The sequence below is a fragment of the Pipistrellus hanaki genome, assembly GCF_964339955.1.
Source record: "Pipistrellus hanaki genome assembly, chromosome: 1".
NCBI lineage: Eukaryota > Metazoa > Chordata > Mammalia > Chiroptera > Vespertilionidae > Pipistrellus > Pipistrellus hanaki.
The window spans coordinates 26024901-26047650 of record NC_140503.1 but is presented as its reverse complement, the minus strand read 5'-3'; the positions used below and the strand labels follow the sequence as shown (position 1 = coordinate 26047650).

The window sequence follows — 22750 nt, the reverse complement described above, 5'->3', positions numbered from 1 at the left end:
GAGCCACCAGAAGGGGCTCACTGAGAAGGAGCTGGTTGGCTTCATTCCTCATAACTCTCGGCCCTGCTTGAATTGTTTAGAATGAGCATGTGTTATTTATATAACACATAAAAACATAAGCTGCATTCACAGTGCGGGGCGGGAAATGAGAGAGAAAGCCAACTAGTCCTAAGCAGTCAAGTCCGCTTAAGACTAAAAAGATCTTGATACTTGAAAAGACACCTAAAATGTCCGATCAGGGCTAACTCTTTGCATGGTGACAGAATAGGAAGGCTTAACTCCCGCCCCATCTCCTTTCTTCGGGGGCCCAGTGCCTGGCTGTGCTGGACCCCCCACAGAGGCCCCTGACCAGGCGTCCCAGGCCTGGGAACATCTTATTTTGGAGAATTTTCTGACCCCCTAACGGTCACCATTGGTCTGGATTCTCAGCTTCAGGGTCCTGTGTTTCAGGCAAGACTATCTACTGACTCATCCGGGAGAATGTGCTCTGCCTGGTCGTACTTGTGTGTTAACCAGGAAGACAGCCTGGGGACACAGACTTAGTCCAACTGTACGGTTCAAATGAAAATTCCAGACGCCGTCAATCAGTGAGAGGAGGGAGATGTTAACTAGGAACCTTCTGACACCCTTCAAACGCATTGTCATCGAGTGAGCTCACTTGTTCTTTGGTTTCTATAAATAGCAGTTCTAGGCAGGGGCTGCCAGACATGTCCCTGTAGCAATCAGGAGACTTGCTTGACCTGTGCCCAAGTTGCCTCATTGATTAAATGGAGATAATAAGAGTCTTTACTCATAAGGTTGATATGAGGCGTACATGTCTCAGAGCACACACAGCAAGAGCTTAAGTAATAAATGTTAGCTCGTATCGCCGGGATTATCCCAAGTCTGCCAAGAGTCTTGATGTGTGACATAGGCCCCCGATGGAAATCTGGTGGGTCCCCAAAGAGATAGGATGGTTTTTAACTCCTTATAAATCTAATCTGGTTGCTCTCCAGCTCTCCTTACCGAGTTCTTTCTAAAGTCCTTCTGCAGATCCCCAGTTTTTGGAATGATGTTAGTCTGTGAACCTATTTCTGTGGGATAAAGATACCTTAATTCCCGAACAATACTTGATAAATGAGTCACTCGATGTTCCTATACAGTGTAGGCTTTAGACACATTGAAAATATTAAGAAAACAAAAGCCTAAGCTGGCAAGTCCCTGGTTATGTCCTGACAACACCCAAGGGAGCTATTGTATCAGGCTCTCCTCCACCGTCCTGAGCTTGTTGCAAAGACTAGTTCAAACTGGATTTAGTTTAAGCCCCAAAGGAAAGGATGGGGAGGGTACGCTATTGTCTTCCCGCTACACCCTTAAACTCATCTGAAATCCTGTCTGTGTTTCCTTCGTGTCCTTTGCCCTTTTTTTCCACTGGAAAAGGCCTTAGGGAAATAATAAGAATGCTGCGGTAACAGAGGGAATTAATTTGATCGTGCTCTGAAGAAAGAGTGTCGCTTTCCCATTAAAATAGTTTCTCCACCCATCAGAGCAGGGCCAGGGATGTGGTCCATTACACACAACCAGTCCCACTTGACCAGCTGTTTTTGGATCTCGCCAAACGCAGAGTTCGGCCTCTTTACATAGAAACATGTTGCCTTCCTCGAATCGATTCCCATGAGACTCAAGAAACTCCCGTGTGGCCCACGCATGATGTAACAGGGATGTGTGTTTCAGAATTCAAGACACACCCTCCGAGTTCCTGGCATCCTTTTACCATAATAATTGCACAGCCGCAGCCTTCCTTCTGTGACCCTTGCAGGCGGAGCTGCCTCCCTGTGGCTGTGTTTTCCTGGACCAGAGGGCCTGGGCCAGAGCTCCAGCTCTGCTTCCTGCGGGTCTGCAGACCGTGCAGGGAAGCCAGGCTGCCTGCTGGATGTTCACACAGCTTAGCCGTACGTCTGCACAGAGCCCCTGTGCGTCTCTGGGCTCTCTTACGCTCCCGATTCAGGGTAGGGAAAGGGAATGTAGCCCTGTCCCTTGAAATAGCCTGTGATAGTATTTGGTTGCTTGGATCGGAGCGAGATGGAAATTTCCAAATCCAGATGGCAGTGAAACCACATACTTGTTCATATATATTTATTTGAAAGTTACATTAACTTTTGATTTTTAAAAATAAGAATGTAAATGTAGTTGTGAAGTTACAAATGATAGAATCAGTTTTTACTTCTTCCTTTAGCAGCACCCAGTGATAATAGTAACCAATGGTAGGTAGGGGGAGGGGGAGAAGGGGAGAGACAGGATAAACCATGATGGAAGAAAGGAGGCTTGACCTGAGGTGGTGAACACACCGTATAGTGTGCAGGTGGCCTGTTGTGGACTTGTGCACCTCATGCCTGTATAATTTTGTTAACCAGTGTCACCCCAATAAACTCAATAAAAAGAAGAAAAAAAAGACAGCAGTAGAATGGTGGTTGCCTGGGGCTGAGGGGAGGAGGGAAACGGGGAGTTAGCGTTTAATGGGTACAGTTTCTATTTTACAAGATGAAAAACATTCTGGAGCTGGATGGTGGTGATGGTGGCACAACAGTGTGAATGAGCTTAATGTCGCCAAATTGTGCACGTAAATATGGTTAAATGGTAAATTTTATGTTAAATGTGTTTTCCACAATAGGAAAAGCTTGTTGTAAACATCAAAGAACAGCAAGTAGCTAAAATGCCTACCATTTTATCAGCATCCAGTCAGCAGTAACAGCTTTTACTAGGGCTGGACATTGTATTTTAATGGTTACATGATTTTTCTTCCTGTGGCTATCCCATAATTTGCTTCTTTTGTTTGTTTGTTTGATTTTGGATTTATTATAATACTCCACCACTATAATGATGATGGGGTGGATTTTCTGAGTATGCATGTATCTTTTCCATTGTTTGGAGTTATATCTTTGAGATATACTGTATTTTCTGGATCATTTAGGGTGAATTCATCTTAATCTTTGTGGCTTTTATTGCATATGCCAGTGGGTTGTCGAAAGGGTGTAGCCACTTACACTTCACCAGCCAAGGAAGGTGCCAGTACTATAGCCTCCTCATCAGCAATAAGGATACTTTCAAGCAGTTTTGCAAAGTGTAATAGTAAGAGATGCTATGTTAATATTTCCACATGTATTTATTTTCTTTTACCACTCTAAGTGTCAGGCATATTTTAGTCTTCATTGACATTTATATCTTCCTATGTATATTTACATCTTTTGCCTATTCTAGTGTGGTTTCTATGCCTTTCTTACCAAGTCTTTTTGCCTTGTTGGTGAACATTGTTGCCATTTTTAATATTCAGAGAGTTTTAATTCTTATGTAGTTAAGTCATTTCTTTAAACATTCCAAAATATAAAATAATAATATTTTAGAGTGGATCAAAAGTGGTTTTACAGTAACATGATTATTATACTTAATGCATCTTCTTCCTAGAACTCTGTTAGCATAAAATCTGCTTAGATGCTTAACTGACATGACTATATCATATTTGGTAAAAGGAGGTTTACAGTTGTGAATATGCAAAACAGACTTGATTTTGTATTATGATTAATTAATTATTGAATTATTTTCCATATGAATAACTGTAAACCTAGTTTTGCCCCACCCTGTATATTAGGCCACAAAATAGGCCTTTTGTAAGGAATTTTGTAATTCTCAAATGTTTGTAAATTAAACACTAGGTCAAAGAATAAATCACAGGGGAAATTAGAAAATATTTGAGGGAAAAAAAGGACAAAACTATAGCATACCAAAACTTATGTGATGCAGCTAAAGCAGTACTTGGAGGAAATTCATAGCCTAAATGCCTATATTAAAAAAAATTATTACATGTAAATTATGTGCCTCAATAAAGTTGGTATTTCATATAGAAATAATTAATGACCCATAATCTTTGAATGTATCAATTTGTATATTGTCATATATATGTAGTCATTAAATTCTTTCTGATTTTAGTATCATTTGAGAAAAATCACTAATTCTTTCAAACCACTTGTAAAATTCACAGGAAAAATTCTCAACATGGTTTTAAAAATAAATAAACAGATATTAAACTTACTAGTGGCCCATGCATGAAATTCGTGCATAGAGCAGGGGGGTTGCCTCAGCTTAGCCTGCACCCTCTCCAATTGGGGATCCCTTCGGGGATGTCTGACCCTATGGGATCAGGCCTAAACCGGCCGCTGGCTCCTAACTGCTCATGTGCCTACCTGCCTGGTTGCCCCCAACTGCCCTCCCCTGCTGGCCTAATCTCGCCTCTAACTGCCCTCCCTTGCAGGTCTGATCTCACCCCCCAACTGCCTTCCCCTGCCTCCAATTTGGTTCTGATTGGTTGGTTTCTACGCCAGTCAGCATCAAAAGCTCCGCCTCCTAGGCAGCCATTGACTCCTCACAGTACTCCCAGCTTTGGTTCTGATTGGTCAGTTTCTATTCTAGTCAATGTCTCTGGGCCTATCTCCCAGCCGAATCAGAGATATGGGGCTGATCAGCAGCCCCCCATGGAGGACCAGAGAGAAACAGAGGCGTGGCTGCTGGCAAAGCTTTGAGAGAAAGAGAGAGGCAACAACTGATCAACAGCTGCCACAGAGGCTGCAGATCAGACCCTTCCTCTCTCTTCAGGCCTCTCTCTGGGCCTGATCTTGAGCCCCCTTGGCAGTCAGTGCTGGAGCACCATGCCCTCACTAGCAGCAGTCAGTACTGGATTGCCATGGCAACCCACCACTGACTGCAGGACTGACTTCCTGTGTTCGGTCAAGCCTTCAGTCAGTTGTTATGGACCCTGGGTTTTTAATATACTAGGATAGTTCATTATATACATGCTAAAGTGTTTAGAGGATAGTGCCTGACATTTGCAATTTACTTTAAAATGTGACAACAAAAAGAATAAGATAGGTTGATATGATAAATGATAAATTTTTTCATAAATAATAAAAACATGTTTAATAAAATGTTAATAGTAGAATCTACTTGGTAGGTTTATGGGTAGATAGTCACAATAAAATTCTTTCAACTTTACTGTATGTTTAAATTTTTTCATAATAAAATGTTGGACAGGGAGAATAAACAGAAGATGCCACTCTGACCATGAACTATTATCATCCCAAGATTTACTGAGGTACTATCCTATCAATCCAAAGAAACTTTTTATTTCTTTAAGAACCTAGATCTTTTAGTTTGTATACTTTGGGAATTTTATGTATTACAGAAAAACATTTTTCAACAATCACCCCAGATATGTCATAAAAGAGTACAGTGATACTCCATGGGGAAATAAGAACTTGTAGCCTCAGGGTCAAACTTTCAAGGAGAATCTTCCCAGGGCATACAATTATGTTTCATTAGGGAATCAGATCAGCTTAATTTCTCTCCCCAACTTGTGTAGGAAAAGTTGTGAAATAGGCCACATATAGATAAATGAATAAATTCATGCCACTCAATACAGTTTCTTTCGCCCACCCTATCATTTTCCAGCCCTATATTACATCTACAGATGTTACTCCCATTTGAGAAGGCAGTTTAGATGCCATGAAACTCATTCTCAACTCTCCCCTCAGAATCTTGCAGAGTTCTTCGTGCTGAGGCTTCATATTCTGTGGAGAGTGAGTTTCCAAGTGATGAAGCAGATTTTAATCAGTACAAGATCCAGAATGGGCTGGGAGCTGGACCTCTGCCACTTTTCCCTCCAGCTCTTCTCAACACAATGACCAGGGAATTCCTTTGAGGATCACCGGGTACACTTCAGGCCCCCCTGATCCGTGGCCTCCTTCCAGCCGCAGAGATCTTCCTGTCTGGAGCATTTCCGGCCCTTCTGTCCCTTGGCTTGGGGAGTTCAGCTTAACCTGGGGAGGGGACAGAAGATTTGAGGTTATCAAAAGCCTGTTGAATTATCTGATGCAAGACTAACTGGCTTGTTTGCTTCCCTGGCTTTCTTCCTGGGCTTCAAAACAGCTGAGAAAACAACCTTTTTCTCGGTCTGGGACAAGGAGGAAAATCCCTGGCATGAAGGATTTCTGTCGCAGACACTTGGCACAGCTAGAGGAAAGATTTGTTTAGCTTAGCAATGGGTTTCATTAGCCCAGGCATCAGCTGAAGTGAGATAATAGGGTACCTGATGCAGGACATTTCAGACTCGATGGTTTTTTTTCTCATTCTTTGCAACAAGACCCTTACACACAGATGGGTCGGCAGGGACATCACCACCAAATTTATCAACAACCACACAATGTTGCTGATCACAGGAGAGACTGAGACAGGGGTTAAAAAATCAGCAAGAGCCCTAACCAGTTTTGCTCAGTGAACAGAGCATTGGCCTATGGACTGAGGGGTCCCAGGTTCAATTCCAGTCAGGGGCATGTGCCTTGGTTATGGGCACATCCCCAGTCGGGGGGGGGGGGGGGGGGTGTGTGTGTACAGGAGCCAGCTGATCGATGTTTCTCTCTCATCAATGTTTCTAATTCTCTGTCCCTCACCCTTCCTCTCTGTAAAAAATCAATAAAATACATTTTACAAAAAAAAAAAAAAAAAAAAAATCAGCAAGATGGGAAATTATAGATGGATGCAAAGTCATATTTCCAAACTATCTACCTCAATTGCTTCCCAGTATTTTTAGCTGAATTATTACATAGTCTTTGGGCTCCACATCTTGTAGCAAAGAATAGGTTAAAAGCCAGCCAGGCCTACCACCTGCCCCTACAGGGAACATGCTTCTGCTTACACTTGCCCTCTGCTAGCTCTTTTTCCTCTGCCCTTCACCCCCCGACCAATGTAAGAGTCGGGGTGGTGGGTGGGAAGGGGAAGGACATAGAAGAGAGGATAGATCCATTGCCAGTCTGGAAGGAGCTGATGACACAGGAATTGGAGGAGGGATGGTAGAAGAGCTGGGGCCAGCTTGCTCTCAGCCATGTCTGCCTAATTGTGTCTGCCTTCCTGAGCCACAAAGGCAAAACTCACTTTTTCCTAAATTTGGGGCTCTGTTGCAAGAACTCCTGTGAGCTGCCAGAATGCTATAAAAAGAGCCTCCAGGATAGCCTGTGCCCTTAAATCCCTGATATCTTTGTGCTTCTGGCTCCACACGGGCCTCCCTAGCCACCTGTGGAGGACAAGGGATGAGCTGGCTTGGTCCAGATAAGCGTGACACCTATGCTTTAAAAGGAGGACGCAGGCCTTTTCTTTAGAATATATCACCGTCCTGGAGGCCTGAGGTTCTTGTGCCCAGTACTTTCTGTCCTATGGCTCCTTTTCCACGTTCTGAGCCTCTTGGAAGTGGGATCAGGCCAGGAAAAACATCTGATGCTATAGCGAGCTGAAAGCAAAGACTTGACTTTGGGCCTGCCGAGGCTGAAAATGTTGGCAGCGATGGATTGGGAAGCCTGTCTTTTCTGTGGCATCTCCGAAGTCCCCAGTTTTGCAGAGAGAATGCCAGATAAGTCCTCAAAGTGGGACTTATCTGTATGAGTTAGAGCTGCTGAAGTTGCATTTCATAATTGAGGTTCTGTTACGTTTATAGCACTATAGTAGAAGTTGGTGCGACCAGACGTAGCCATAATGATGAGAATGGTCTCTGCTTTCAAATACACGGTAGTAAATTCAGTAGAGAAAACACTAAATTCAGGCTTAACACAACTATTAGAGAGGTACAGGTAAAGTAAGATACAACTAGAGAGAAATTACGTTAGACTGGAGAAATCAGCATAGACTTTCTAAAAGAGATGACATTTGTAGGAGTTCAAAGAGTGGCAGGATTTGGACATTTAGAAAGGAAAGACCGAGGGAGATTGCCAGGATGGAAGCTCATAAACGATAGGGCAGCCAGCCTGAGGCCCTGTCCAGTTCTCTTCTTTGTCTTCGGTCATGGAGTGTCTGTGCTGTGGGAGAAATGACCTATTTGCTATTATGTGTCCTGCCTCTTTGATTGATTACCTTAGGGAAGTGGATTGATGTGTGCACAGCGCATTCGGGGCTGCCACCATGCTGGTTTCAAGTACAGGCTAGAGAACCAGGTGGCCTGGGTTGGAATCTTGGCTTCACTACTTAAGAGCTACTACCTCACTGGGGTGTTGGGAGGAATAATGCGTGTTGGCTGTTGTTTTCATCATCGTCACCAGTTCTGTGGGAGCCCTGGAGGGGTGATCCTGCAGGACTTTCTACCACTTGGGATCCATTCCTCTCCTTTGAGAATCTTACTTTAAAATACAGACACACCTGAAAGGGTAACCCTGGAAGGTTTAAATCTGCTGTTACCCTAGAGTGAAGGAAAATCATCTGAAAACTAGTCTTCCCTGCCTTCAGGTCCCTGAAAGGAGTAGAGGTCTGGGAGGGGAGGCCTTGACCTCCGAAGGCCGTCTTCTCCTTGCACCGTTGGTGCAGAGCACTTAGGCCTCACTTACAAATTGGGAGAAACTGTCACACATGCAGCAGAAGGATAAAGTGAAGAACAGTGAAGAAAATGCCCATCGGTCATCGTAGGAGCACACAGCCTGTGAAGCACTGACTGGACCCTAGAGCAGTGGTCACCAACCTTTTGGACCTCACAGACCACCAGTGGTCCGTGGACCACCAGTTGGAGACCACTGCCCTAGAGAAAGGGAGGTGAAGGATCAAAGAAGACACCCCCAATCTTTGTAATCCTGTCAAAAATTCAGAACATACATCTAAAAATAAATTGAGGTAGAAACAGATGGCACTCTTTGAAAAGTGCAAATTCCCACAGTACAAATTGAATCTTCCTACCCATCATAGGTACTCAATAAATGTCTGTGGATGGATAGGTTGAATGAATGAATGAATGAATGAGTGAATACCCAAGAAATGAGGAGCTCCTAGTAGAATGTTAAAGTGAAAAAAGTCCAAGGCCTAAAGGCTCCCCTGTACCGTCTGTCTTTGCCACCAGACGTCAGCTGCATGAGAGTGAGGACCTTGCCCCTAGAGCAGTGCCTAGCACAGAGGAATGTGCCCAGTGAACATTCATGGATTAAATAAGCGCATGATGGATTGGTGGATGGTGCAAATAACGAAAATTACTTCCAGATGGTAGTGGGATTTGGGACCCAGCATCTAGTTCATAACAAACACAATGATTAAAAACACTGATGACCACTTTTCTTAACAATCATAGCTGAAGAAAGGATAAAATATATTCATTAGGGTGTACTTAGAGTCAGGCTGGTCTGATATGGGGAAAACAACAACAGTCTAGCTGTTTGCAGGAGGTGGATTTAACAGCTCACAATACCACACACCTGGCTGGTGGGGCTCTAAGCTCTCTGAGTCACACATCTGCACTCATGCTTGGCCGGCTACATATTTCCATGAATCCTCAGAGTGATCCAAAGCCAACTTCACATGTTGCACACAGGGTTCAGAGCGATAAAATTGTTTCCCAGGGGTCCAGAGTTTAAATAAACAGCCAGGTCCTTCCTGCAGGACATTACCTATTGAAGAAGATAGAATGACATTTGACAATAGCCCAAGCCGGACAATGATTAGAACACCCCAACTTTATGGCATGACGGAACATCTGAAACAGAACAGCCCGAAATAACTGCTAGGAAGGGTTGTTTGCCTTGGAAGAGGATAACTTGTAGTTTGAAAGGCATAAATGCACAGAGCATGGGGTATTGATTCAAGTCTGAAACAGGGAATAGTCTATCTGTAGTCACACAAAGATACATGGCAAGCATCACTCTTTCTGAAATCTGTTCGTCTTAAAGCTAATTCACACTTCCCTTCTCTACCAAGTAGCACTACAGAGTATCCAGATCAGAACACTCGTATTAAAAGCAGTATGCACCTTCATGCTAGATAGACCTCTTACCATAGTGTTGGCATTGAAGTGTTTGTGGTCATGGGTTGCTTTGGGTCTAACCATCTTGGTGGTCCTCCACTTGTTTTGTCTGTGAATTTCCCTTTTGAAATTTGGACTCCAATCCAGACACATCACACCCAGCATGCTTTGCTGAATGAGAAGTAGAGCAGGATCATTATTTCCTTGCTGTAGATACTGTCTCCATTTAAACAACTGGAGACCACACTAGTTTTTTGTGAACCACATCTCACAACCAACTTGTATTGCACTATAGTTAACTAACACTCCCTTCCCGTCTTCTGAAAGCTAAATCTCATCTCCCCATTCTGTAAAAATGGCTGGTCCTTGTTCTCAAGGAAAAGGCCTTACATATATTTCAATAAAATTGCATCCTAAGAGATTTGTAGGATTGGTTCAAATATTCTAACCAAATTAAGATGTGTTTTGATATCATAATTGTTTAATATGTTATCTCTTTATATTTTTCATTTTCTGTTACCATATTCAGTATTCCATCAATGGGTTTAGTCACATGACCCCAAATTCAAATGTCACTCTTTCAGTGAATTCTTCTCTTACCACTCTATTTAAATTTTATCCAGTGAATGTTTTCTCTGTTTTTTTTTTCTCCATCATGTTATCATGTATATGATTATATAATCATCTAACACATATAATCATCTAATATACCATATATTTTACTTATTTTGCTTATTATCTTTTTGCCTTCGTTAGAATATAAGCTCTATTAGGATAACAATTTTTGTCAGTTCTGTTCTCTGCTGGTTCCATGTGTGCTGTATGGATGTAGTTGAGTACATTAGCGTCCTATGCAGGTCGGTAAGAATGTGGAATATGACAGAACCAAGACTTCAGTACAGCACATTCTACCTCACCACATTGCTGTCAGTCCATCAGTCTGGGAGTTCTCTCCTACCTTAAAAGAAAGGAAGTAGAGTTCATCTGACATAACTGATCACTTCCTTTTTCTAACTGCACACAAATCATTCTTTCAATGACCCATTCTAAACCCTGCTTGAGAAGGGTGCGGCATTAATCAGTGGCCTGTCCAAACCCCTTGATCCCCTGGAAAGAAGGTCCTTCCAGATGTGCGGTCCCTCCCGATGAGGCTCTCGTGGCCAGGGTGCTGCGCTTGCTCAGAGTGGGCCGGTGCTCCCTGGAAAGTGCGCAGTCATGTTGGCAGCAGCATCCTGAGGCCCAGATGTTATTTGTTGTGTTGCACTGAAACATCACGTCCTTCCCCCCTGGGTTTTAATTTTGCAGTTTATAAAATAAAAATGATAATATAGCTTTCAAAAAATATACTAGGGTACTTTACTGATTATTATTTATTTATACTAGTTGCTTCATGTAGACAATAAAGATCCAAAGTTTGGGATATGTTTAGTTTATTTCTATTGTTCTTTGATCTAAAGGGTCTATATATCTTTTATCCACCTCACATCTGGAAGGACCTCCTTTTCCCACATTTTTGCTAGCGCAGCAGTTGTAGTTTAGGCCCTTGTCATCTCATCACTGAATGATCACAATAGCCTCCTAAATGGCTTTGGGACTCTGTCTCTTGCTTCTCAATCTCAGGTTCTTCCATCAGGCTAGTTTCCTGGAGCCCAACTACTCAAAATGTGGTCTATGGACCACAGCAGCAGCACCTCCTGAGAACTTGTTAGAAATGTGGATTTTCAGATCCCACCTGAGCCTATGATTCAGAATCTGTCAACAAGACCCATTCATACCCATTAAAGTTTGAGAGCACTGTCCTCTCTTCTCTCATGCCGCACCCCACCCTCCCACCAGGCATATCCGTTACCTTCACATTGAACGATCCCCAACTGTCTCTATCAGGAAGTCTCCACCTTAATTTAAAGGTGAGATACTTTTGACATGAGATATTTTTTACTCTATCTATACATTGATAGTGTCAAATGGGAGTGAGGAGCAGGGGTGAGTCTCAGACACGGGGGTAAGGACTCCACACTGCCTCAGAGCCCTCTTGCTTAGGAGGCTGAGGGACCATGAGCAAGTTCATCTAGATATCTTTGGAACAATTGTAGAAATTATTGAGATTCATCTTAAGTGGAATCCTTCTCATAAAAGCAAAGAATATTGGGTCTTGAGTGAACGTTAAGGAGTGCTTGGGAAGCATATATGATGAGTTTTTGGAAATCTTCTTGTTAGTTGGACACAGTAACAGGCATTTTATAGACTGAATTTAATCCTCACAATAATCCCATGTTGGTGGGTGGTATTATCCCTATTTTACATGCGAGGAGACTGATACTCAAAAAAAGTTAGGTTGTCCAGAGCCACAGTATTGGTTAAAATTCAGACTACCGCTTGGCAACAAAGACTCCAAAATGCAGTGGTTCACAGTGGCTCTGTCCTGAGGTGGACAGGTAGCCCCAGGGGGGAGGCATTGATGCTTTATGAGGTCGCCCAGCTTCCTTCTCCTGGATCGCTCTGTCATCCCCAAAGGTGTCCAGTCCACATCCATGTGGTTGAATCTATCCCTGCCCTTGGGAAGTGGAAAGGGAAAGTGAAGAGCACACATTTTCTTATGAAAATGTAAGCCAGAAGTTCTACCTGATACTTACACTTCTGTTCTGTTAATCAAATGGCCTCCCTGGCTGCAAAATAGGCAGAGGAATGTTGAAACCTGAGGAGATATTTACTAAAAAGAAGATGGGGGGTGGCTATTAGGGGACAATCACAAGCTTTACCATAGGCACAGAGAGATTCAGACTCCACAACTAAAACCTGTGATCTTTTCACCATATTATTCCACCATTTCTCAGAGTTGACAGTCAGTAAATATTTGTTGACTTGAGATAGATTGAGATAGTGCATGTGAGCCTTTTGGTTATTTGAAATTCTTTCTTCCTTCTTCCTTGTCTCCCTGATTACCTAAGTAGCTCTGTGCCAAACTGTCACTATTTTTGATAATGTTAATTTGTAGAACAGGAAGCTGATATTCATCTTCCTTTAGGAGAAATGTGATAATAACCCACCAGTCCTTAGAAGTTCTGTAGAACCATATGCGGTGTGATAAAGGGTTAGAGATAATGACCAAATGACCATCCCCTTTAAGGTAGGTATCTTCTTAGGAGAATGCCATTGCTCAAAATATTTTTGGTATTTTGTGTTGGCTGGTAGGTCAGTCAACTCTTGCTGCAGTATGCTTCATGACAACACCCAAATCTCAGAGGCATGCAGTAATGAGCATTTCACCAATGTGTCTGTGGGTCTCCTTGAGTTCACTATTTGGGATGGGCCCGCAGGCCAGCTTTGTTCCAGGTGTCTTTCACTCTCCTCCTGAGACAGCAGGTGAGCTTGGATATAGTCTTTTTCTAACAGTACCAGAGGCATCAGAGAATAAGTAGAGGTATATTGGGCTTCTTGAGGCCTAGGCTGAGAACTGGCACAGCCTGTTGATCCAAACAAGTCATATGCCAAACCCACAGTCAAAGGCCATGAGAAATCTCTACACCAGTGCTTCCCAACATGGGGCACCCCCCACACAGGGGGGAAGCTTGATTTTTAAATGGGGCAATTCAAGAATGAGTTATTACCAGTGAATTTTTTGCATTTATTATGGTTCTAGGGGCCTCATCTACAGTATATAAATATATATTGTGACATATTGATGCATTTCAGTTCTCTATTACATATTCTGAAACTTGAGTTGCTATTCTTTCATATCACTTCATTTTATTTTTTTAAACACTTTCTTAGTAATTTCTTCCTCAGTACTTTAACTGTCTTTTTGGTCTTTCATTTTTCTCTTTCATGGATGTCGTGTTCTTTGGAAGCCTGTGTTAGACCAAGTTAATGGCCTTTTAGGCTTCCTCCACATGAATAGGCATCCACTTTTTGAATAAGAATTATATGTCACAGGCAGGGGAAGGGGAGGCATCAGGATTTTAGAAATGCTTAGCTGGAGCTTGGCCAAAAAAAGGCTGGGAACCACTGCTCTACACCTTAACCAAGAGGAACGTAGTCACATGGGAAAGGGGGTGAATATAGATTGGGTGAAGAGTAGGGGTCAAGAATGCAACCTCCCATGGATTTGCCTTTCTTAAGTTATTTTGAATATCCTCAATTATGGTAAGTCTTTATCTCTTAAGGGAGCTTTGGAAAAATTTTTAGTAAAATAGCTAAGTTTATGAACAAAATTAGGCTAGTTTTATCATTGGACAGAAAGATAACTGTTGAAGCACATGACATACAATAATGAAATTTATTTCTAGAAAATCTGGCTCAAGAATATGGCCTTCAAGGGCAGAATAGTTGGAATAAATGTATAGCCTTCCAAGGTAATCAATTGATTGACAGAATAACACTCATTTGATTCTAAGATAATTTTAAAAACATAAATAAACCTTATGACTTGTGGTCATATGGTACCAGTTTGTCTCAAAGAGGAAAGGGGCCTGAATGGGGTTCCCCTCTGATCTCTCCTGGACTAACCCTGGGCAATGTGTTTGATGCACAGATTCTCATCGCCAAGTCCCCGCTGGCTCCCTTCGCCTCCTTTGTCTACACCATCGAGAAGGAAGGCCTGGTTCTTCAAGGTAAGATCCTTGGAGGAAGCCCTTTCTTTAAGCCGAATGTGCTCAGTGGTGCCCATTGCTGGTGGTAATTACTGCTACGCTCCTGATCAAAAACTATTTCAGGACAGAATCAAAGGTCTTTATCCTGGTGAGATGAAAGAGACTGGCAGTTGTGGCAAGAATTTGAAGAAGGTGGTTGTGGGGCTTAGAGAGAACTGTAGAATTTTCTAACAGAATAAGGGTCAAACCAAGCTGGCTTGGAACTGCTGCCGCCCAGTCCTCTCGCAGATCCTGGAGTGAGGAGCAGGGGTGAGTCTGGGACCCTGGGGTAAGGACTCTGCACCACCTCAGAGCCTCTTGCTTAGCAGGCTGAGGGACCTGTGCTCAAATCCCGACTAGAGGCCAAACCTTATTGGCCTCCACCTTATGACATGGGGCTGGGGCTCAGAAGGTGCCGAGTCCTGGCTCGTGGGAAAGCACCCAGGAACTACGGGTCTGCTCTGGTGGTTCACTCCCAGATGCTGGGTCCTCTGGGAGGCAGGAAAGGCATCCAACCACAGGTCTGCCCAGAAAACAGTGAACATGAGATCAATTCAGACACTAATGAGCTTAGCCCACAGGGTCCCAAACTGCTTGGTCCATTGAGGAGCTTCCCCACAGAAATGCTCAGGATACACATCTGTCCCCACTGCCAGGCAGGAGGCTCTGCCCACAGAGATGCCTAGGTAGCCATGTAGCCTGAACCACAGAGGACCACACTGTCATTGCTGTCCGTGGGAGCACATCTGCCCTGTAGGATTTACGAGTTGAGCATTTTTCCCAGGTTTGTGAAACAGGGTGAGTATGTGTAGCATCCCAGGGAGACACAGTGCACTGCAGAGATCCAGCCGGAGCTGGAGAGTCCATGCTTCTGTCTGCGCACAGGCCGCAGCCTTCCCTCCCCTCCCCTCCGAAAGCGCCCGCTCGGTCCTGGCCCCGAGAGCAGAGTGTTTGTTTGATGCAGCTGAGCTCCTCAGCAGGGACTCGGGGCCGGGGAAATTTGGGGTAAGAACTACTGACCTTTGGCTCTTAGCCTTTGACTTATGCTATCCAAGTTCCTCAGTAAATATTTTTTTTACAATTGCAAATATTGTTTTCTGACAAAGAAGCCGAGATTTTAAGACCAGATTAAGCAAAGCAAACAGCAGGCCCCTTTGTTACATAGTCTCTGAGGGTGTATAACTAATAAGCCATCAGAAGGCTAGAGTTTTATTTACCCAGTGCACCGTGTGGCTTTGGCTCTTGGTTTTGAGAGCCTTTCTTAAAAGATTAAAAGTCTACTAAATAGCAAATTTAGATGAAGATTTCTAGAAATTCTGTGGAAGATCAGGAGACAATTTTAGGGTGGGGGACAGGGGGAAGAGCCGGTTCTCCCCGGATGCCTTGTGCTGAGAATCCTGAGCCCTGGGTGTGGTGGTAAAAGGCATGTCTAGTTTGGAGAACTTTTAGGATAGTGTTTGTGGAAACAACATTCACAGGGTTGCCTCTTTGACACCATTGCTAGGATTGTGACTTTGACGGGAAAGATGAAGTTGTTAGAGAAAGTAGAGGCTTTTTAAATCGGTAGAGGTTTAAAAAACTACTAAGAATATTAGAAAAAGTTGGAAAACTGGAGAGAAAATGAGTTAATAAATGAGGCAGACCTGGAGTTGTGTGTCTAGGGAAGAAAAAAATTCAGGAAAGTGTCTGATGATCCAAGAACCCCAAGGATCAGGGAAAGTGTCTGAGGGGCTGCAGAGCTCCCCTGGTTGCTTTGAAAACTGTTTCATCCACCCCACGCCCTCAAGCTGCACCTCCATCTCTGTGTATTCCCAGGCAGCAAAACCCTTCGGCCCCTGTCAGCAATGTCACCGAGTACACACCTCTGGGCAGGCCCTTTCCTGCGGCTGCATGCTCCCAAGACTGGGGAAATCAAAAGATGTGCCCCTCAGAAAAAATGGGGACCCCTCCTCTATTGGAGAGACCCCCTTGGATATCTGATCACACAGCTCTGGAGTGAACTTGAGAAAATCTAGTTTTGTCAGCTTAAATATGACAGTGTTGACTTTGATTCAGTGCATTGCAAATTGTGTCACAACCCATTCCTGGGTGGTAAAATGAAATGAATGAGTCCCAGCCAGCATATTGTACTGTTTCGTGAAATATCTGTTGTGTGGTTGTGTGTGTGCATTGGAGGCCTCTGCATGGAGGCCTCAATGCAAATGTTTTTCTTCCTTGGATTGTAGTCACTGGCCTGAACGATCTATAAAGCCTTCCCAATGTCTGCCGCATCTGATTCCCTGAGGAGATGGGGTACTTATCGTTCACTCGGCCGGCCCATAGGGCTATCTCCTCCAGATCTCCACACACGGGAACATAAAAGCTTATTTCCTCTCCCCCCACCCCCCCCCCTTCTTACCAGATGACTGAGCTAGAAAACACCTGCAGATTTCTCCAGGATTAAAGCAAAGAAACCTTTGATCCCTGGGAGGTAACCTTGGAAAGGTACCAGCCGTCGAGGCCAATAAGCTTTTTGTGTGTGAGGGGTTGCTCTGGCATGATAGCCCTAAGTTGGCATGGAGGTTGGTACCGAGAGCTGTGGGGGGGAGGGGGAGGAGACAGTGTGGCATTCCCACCTGGGTGGCAGAGAGGAAAAGGGCAGGAAGATGAAGGTGGTGCCAGCTAGAAGAGGAACTGCCAGCCCTGCCACCTGTGGCTCCACTGCCGTGAGGCAGCTTGGAAGGGTGGGAAGGAGGAACCCAAACAGGCTCACTGGGGCCAGGAGGGGAGAGGGAGGGACTATTAGCGAATGTGGGAAGGATCCCTTAGTGCCTTTCATCCCCCTGGTAAGCCCAGAGATTCCTGCTGGCCTGCTAGGCGGAGATTGTATAATACCTGCCGAGCTCAGGCTTGCATAGTAGAGGGAGAGAGGGAGGGAAGAAAAGGTGAGGCCAACATTCAATTTCCCTGCTCTGCAGGCCACTCCTCTCACCGGTTTTCAAGGATTAGGATGCTGGGAGCAGCGGGCCATGGGGCCTGACAGCCTCCCCCCACCTTTGTTCCCTGGGCCGGAGGGAGGGACAATAAACCGGCAGGCAGGAGACACTGAGGGGCTTGCTTAGAGATTTCTCAGGCTGCTTTTTGAAACACTTGAAGGAGCTGGTCCATGCTATTGTTGTAGTAAAATAGAGAGCGGAACTATTCTCCTTTTGCGGGGAAAAGAAGAAAAGGTAAAAGAAAGAAAACCCACCCTCCCGGCATCTTCAGAAGGCTCCCTGGCTCTGGCCATTGCCATGGTAACCCCTCAGTTTGCATCTTCTTTGTCTTTCTGCACTTGTTGGGCATCCTGGCCTCTCGGGGTTGGGCCCAAGACCTGGGAAATTCTTAGGACCCAAAGGAGAAGGAGCTCGCAGCCACCAGCTTCTGATGGTTGGACTCTGAGAGGGGCCAAGTCCAGCAGAGGGGGGCCCAGCTTGTTTGTGCAACTGAAGTGGGAAGGTGAAGGGGTAGGTGCCGTTAATCCATTTTAACTTTGTCCCTATAGCTCCCCATGAAACCTCAGCACCTGAGAGTGGAAAAGCTTAGAGGCGTGGCCAGCCCCGAGGGCAGCCAAGGGTGCCAGGACCAAGTGCAGAGGGAAAAGCAGGGTGGGCCCACAGAACCGCACGGTTGCAGGAGGGAGAGACTCAGACTCCAACATGACTCGCATCTGCTCTGGTCTTGTCCCTTGTTTCCCTGGGAAGCCCCAAGTGTTTGCCACCCGGAACACAGCTAGGACCCCTGGGCCTCTGCATCAAGACCAGGAATAGAGGTTCTATCATTAAAAGCAGCAAGGCTGCCCTAACCAGTTTGGCTCAGTGGTAGAGCGTCCGTCTGTGGACTGAAGGGTCCTGGGTTCGATTCCGGTCAAGGGCATGTATCTTGGTTGCAGGCACATCCCCAGTAGGAGGTGTGCAGGAGGCAGCTGATCAATGTTTCTCTCTCATTGATGTTTCTAACTCTCTATCCCTCTCCCTCCCTCTCTGTAAAAAAAATCAATAAAATATATTTTAAAAAAATAAAAATAAAAGCCAGGCTGGCCCGGCTTTTATGAACCAGGAGGTCACAGTTCGATTCCCAGTCAGGGCACATGTCTGGGTTGCTGGCTCGATTCCCAGTAGGGAGCATTCAGGAGGCATCTGGTCAGTGATTCTCTCTCATCATTGGTGTTTCTACCTCTTCCTTCCTCTCTGAAATTAGGAAAAAAATATTTTTAAAAAAATTAAAAAGCAGCCAGGCTGTGTGGCTGATGCTGCAGGAAGCCTGGGGGAACTGGGGCCATCCAGGCTTCTGTGGGGCTCAGAGCAGTCAGGCCCAACACCTGGGTAGAGAAGCAGACTCTAAAGAAGGGGCTGCCGGGAGGATGAAGAGGCTGGGGCTCCTCCTGGCTCACTCTGCCTTTGCTGCGCTCTCCTTTTCCTGGGGGCCTGAGGGGCATTTGAAAGACAAAAGCCAGGCTGCTTTGAACAGGACAGAAGATAATGGCTTATTTTCTCAGCACAACAGAATTATTGTTTTTTTACATTGTTTTTGTTTTTTAATCAGAACCAGGTTTCACAGGTTGAATTTGGATTCTGGGGCTGTCCTCTGCTGGTTTAGGTTTGAGTGAGCCCCATACACCTTGGGATAGAGACGGGGAACCTAAGGAGAGCCGGGGACCCTGAGAGAGAAGGTTCTGGAAACAAAGCTAGTTTCCTGTTTTCCTAGCCACCTAGTGTAGGGACTTGAAGAAAGCAGAAAACAAAGAGGTCAAACCATGATTTTTTAAAGAGCTGGAGCACTGTGGCTTCATCTTTCTTGTAAATGCAGGGTGGATGTTTGATTGCCTTTTAAAGCATATTGGGAGGGACATTAATCTCCTGTGTTTGTTCCCTTGTCACAAAGTTGGGTTAGATTCTTCTACTCCATTTTCTTAGTCACCGAGCCAACAGGATGATTTATTGAAAAATTCTCCCCGCCCCCCTCCCCCCCAAATACCACCATCTGAGTTCATCAGATTTCAGTCTGAATCAGTAACCCATCTAAATGTTTTCTGCCTGGTGGACTCAGAGTGACCCAGAAGATTCTCAATCTGTTTCCATCCAGGTATGAAGGTGTCTGCCTGGTAAATACCACCCACATACTTGGCACAGCCTGGCATTCTCAAGGGAGCCTGGGCAGAGAGCCCTGGGAGTCAGTGGAGCAGAGAGAGTGAACTTCTCGCCCAGGGGTCACAGCAAAGAGGACAGAGCAGGCCTGGTGCATTGTCCCCGGGGCTGCTGGCACCACTGCAGCCCAGAAATGCAGGCCCGAGCATTTCCCTGCAGCTTCTGCCCGCTGCTCCGTGAGGCGCCTCCCAAAGGAAACAAGGAAGGACTCCCTGTCTGCCCAGTTCTCTTCTTCCCTTTAAACATTCATTTCACCCCTCCTCCCTGTGTGACATCTTCCCACACTGGCCCTCTGCTAGGTCCATTTTTTTTACTCTGGCTATTAGCCTCAAAGAGAGATTTGTTTTGAAGGCATTCCAAATTTGCATAAATGGCTTCTTGCACACATCATGCCATAACTTGTTTTTGACCCTTAATGTCATGTTGTTGCAGTATATCCACCTTGATACACGTAAATCATGTTCTTTTACTTTAATTGAGGTAGTCACATCCATTGTTTGAATACACCACATGTTGCCCATTCCTTCCTGGATGGAAATTACAATTATTTGTTAATTGAATGAATTATGTTACACATGTTTCTTGGTATGCAGATGTGAGGGTGTCTTTGGGTCTACATCAAAAAGTAGAATGGCTGGTCAGAGGGTGGGTAGTTGTCCATCTGGAGGCCAGGAGCACAGCTAAATTTTGGGGGTTATATTTCTACGAGCGAGGGAGATGCATGCACAGTGACATATCCCTCTTCAAGTCCAGTAGTGGAGATTAGGCAATACAGACCTTAGGGCTGGGCTTGTTCATAATGATGAAATGCTACATCAATATTATGTGTTAAAAATGCTTTCCCTGTCGGTCTGCGGACTGAAGGGTCCCAGGTTCGATTCCTGTCAAGGGCATGTACGTTGGTTACGGGCACATCCCCGGTAGGGGGTGTGCAAGAGGCAGCTGGTCGATGTTTCTCTCTCATCGACGTTTCTAGCTCTCTATCTCTCTCCCTTCCTCTCTGTAAAAAATCAATAAAATATATATTTTTTAAAATGCTCTCCTTCTTGTGTAGAGCCTAGAGCATTGAAATGGGGCATCATAGTCAGTAATGGCACCTCAGATCAGCACCCAAAAATCTTGGTCCCTTACCCAAAATGGAATCTATCTCAAGCAGAAACTGTAGCATATGTTTTGCTATTATGCACCAAGCAAGAAAGATATTTGAACAACACCTACTAGCGCTTATAGCACAAAGCAGGGTCTGAATTTGGGCCCAAAATCACAGACTAAACACTTTTTTCTCCCCGAAATGTTTTTTCCTGTCTCCACAATGTTTTAAAACATGGAACAAAATGTTCGTTGGAATAAGGTTCCAGAGGAAAACTCTGTTCCAAGGCCTGGGCCATACTTAGTCCGAACCCATGCTCCTTTAGAAGCTGCAAGCCGCTTGGCCCTGCTTGCCGAGTCACAGTCTGCATTTGTGAGGAGGCCCAGGTCATAATACGGAAGGATGTTAAATCCATCCGGGTTGTTGATTTTCTTTGAAAACCTCCCCCAAAAGGACGCGGTGTTCTTTCTGGAATACGATGGAAGCTTTATTTCAGTGAGTTCAGGTATTTGTTGAGTATCTATTGTTTACAAACCATGGGGGATATGAGGCTGGAAAAAAAAAAAGAAAAGGTTTCTTCCTTTTAGAAGCTCAAAATCTAGTTATTTCAAACAAAGATAACTTTGATCAAAGCCAAACTGTGACACATGACACATATTATCAAGGTTAACAATGGAGCATGGCAGGATAGGGGACGCAGACTCGTTCTGACTGGGATGGCTGAGGAAGCTCCCGAGAGCGTGTGGGGCTGGAACTGGGCGTCACTCCCGATGCCGATGGGTTGGCCCGCAGTGCCTCTCCACGGAGACCTGGTTCTTTTGCCGCCTGAGGACAGATCCGGGGACCCTGGGGAGGGCTGATTAGTGCCATGTGACTAATGAATCATGCTGACTAATGTGCTCTGAATGGATTGATTCAACAATAAAGGGAGCACGGAGAGTCAAGAGTTCAGATCCCGAATTTCACCATGAAGCATAAATCACTTACGCTCAGTACTTCATTCTTTTTGGTCAATTAAAACGTGCTCATGATGAGAATCCAAGGCACCTTGACCAGAAAGTGCACCCGGATTCTGAGGAGAGCAGAAACGCTCCCCGGCACCGCCCAGGACAGGCTTATGCAACCTCAGGTTATTCACTTATTCACAGGACGTGCAGAATGAGCCCGTCACGTGCTGCTCCCAGCCATGCAGAACTTTTATTTCCTCTCACGGGCCATGAGAACCGACACAGCGCCCGGCACTCACACCAACTGACAGACAGAGGAGCCTTTGAACAATCTTCCTGTCTACCTACTGGGGCGGCTGTGTTTTTCTACAACAAATGTCGCCACAGAACTAAGAGCTCGCCTTGCACACACAGCTCTTTCTGTCTTTTGACATCTCCCCAGCGAGGCTGCTTGAGAACCTGGCCTTCCGTGTCCAGATGTTTACTGAATTCCGCAGGCCCCCCAAAGGGCCCCGAGTTCCTTTGTTGCTCTCCGAATCATTTCCCACAGAGACTGACCGATGTCCTGAAGGAGCCCTTCAATAGGGAGGATAAATGGAGGCCGATGAAGACATGACCCCCTGAGGCTCACCCATGTCCACGCTAACAAAGGGGCTGAGGCACAACCTTGTAAGGAGCATTTTGGTCAGCGGCGTCCCTTTCTGGAGGCCACGTCTCCCCACGGGGCCGCTTTCAATGGCTCCGATCGGAGTGGAAGTGCTGGGCGTTTGTGAAGGGCCGGGCCTCGCTAGGTGTAGCACAAAACATCTAAATCACGGCCCCCCGCCTTTGTGAGGACTTCCTGGCTGCAGATGGCAGCTGGTTTTCTCAGGGGAAAAACCTGGGGAGAGAGGAGGAAGCGGAAGAGGGCCTCCAGCTTCCCCGGGTGACCTCTTCCCACCCAGCCCAGGAAGGCTCCTCTTCTGCAGCCATCAAGCCTGGGCTGCAGCACCCTAACGCACACCTGGGCAGCGTCACAGACCGGTGCGTGTGGAGATGGAGGGAAGCTTACTCAGACTGCTCGTGACAAGTTGGTGCATTTCCACAACAACAACGTTTTATTTGTTCTGTTTCAAACTTTCTTTCTTTCC

The 22750-nt window shown here is 45.3% G+C and overlaps 1 protein-coding gene across 2 annotated transcripts in view; it reads left to right on the top strand.

Moving 5' to 3' along the window:
• The window catches only part of RAD51B (RAD51 paralog B), a 489897-nt gene that overhangs the window by 466412 nt on the left and 735 nt on the right, over positions 1-22750 (top strand). For both annotated transcript variants that reach the window (XM_084867046.1, XM_084867047.1), the window contains one exon: positions 14322-14400. In XM_084867046.1, coding sequence (XP_084723172.1) covers positions 14322-14400 — 79 coding nt within the window. The remainder of the gene's footprint in view (positions 1-14321; positions 14401-22750) is intronic.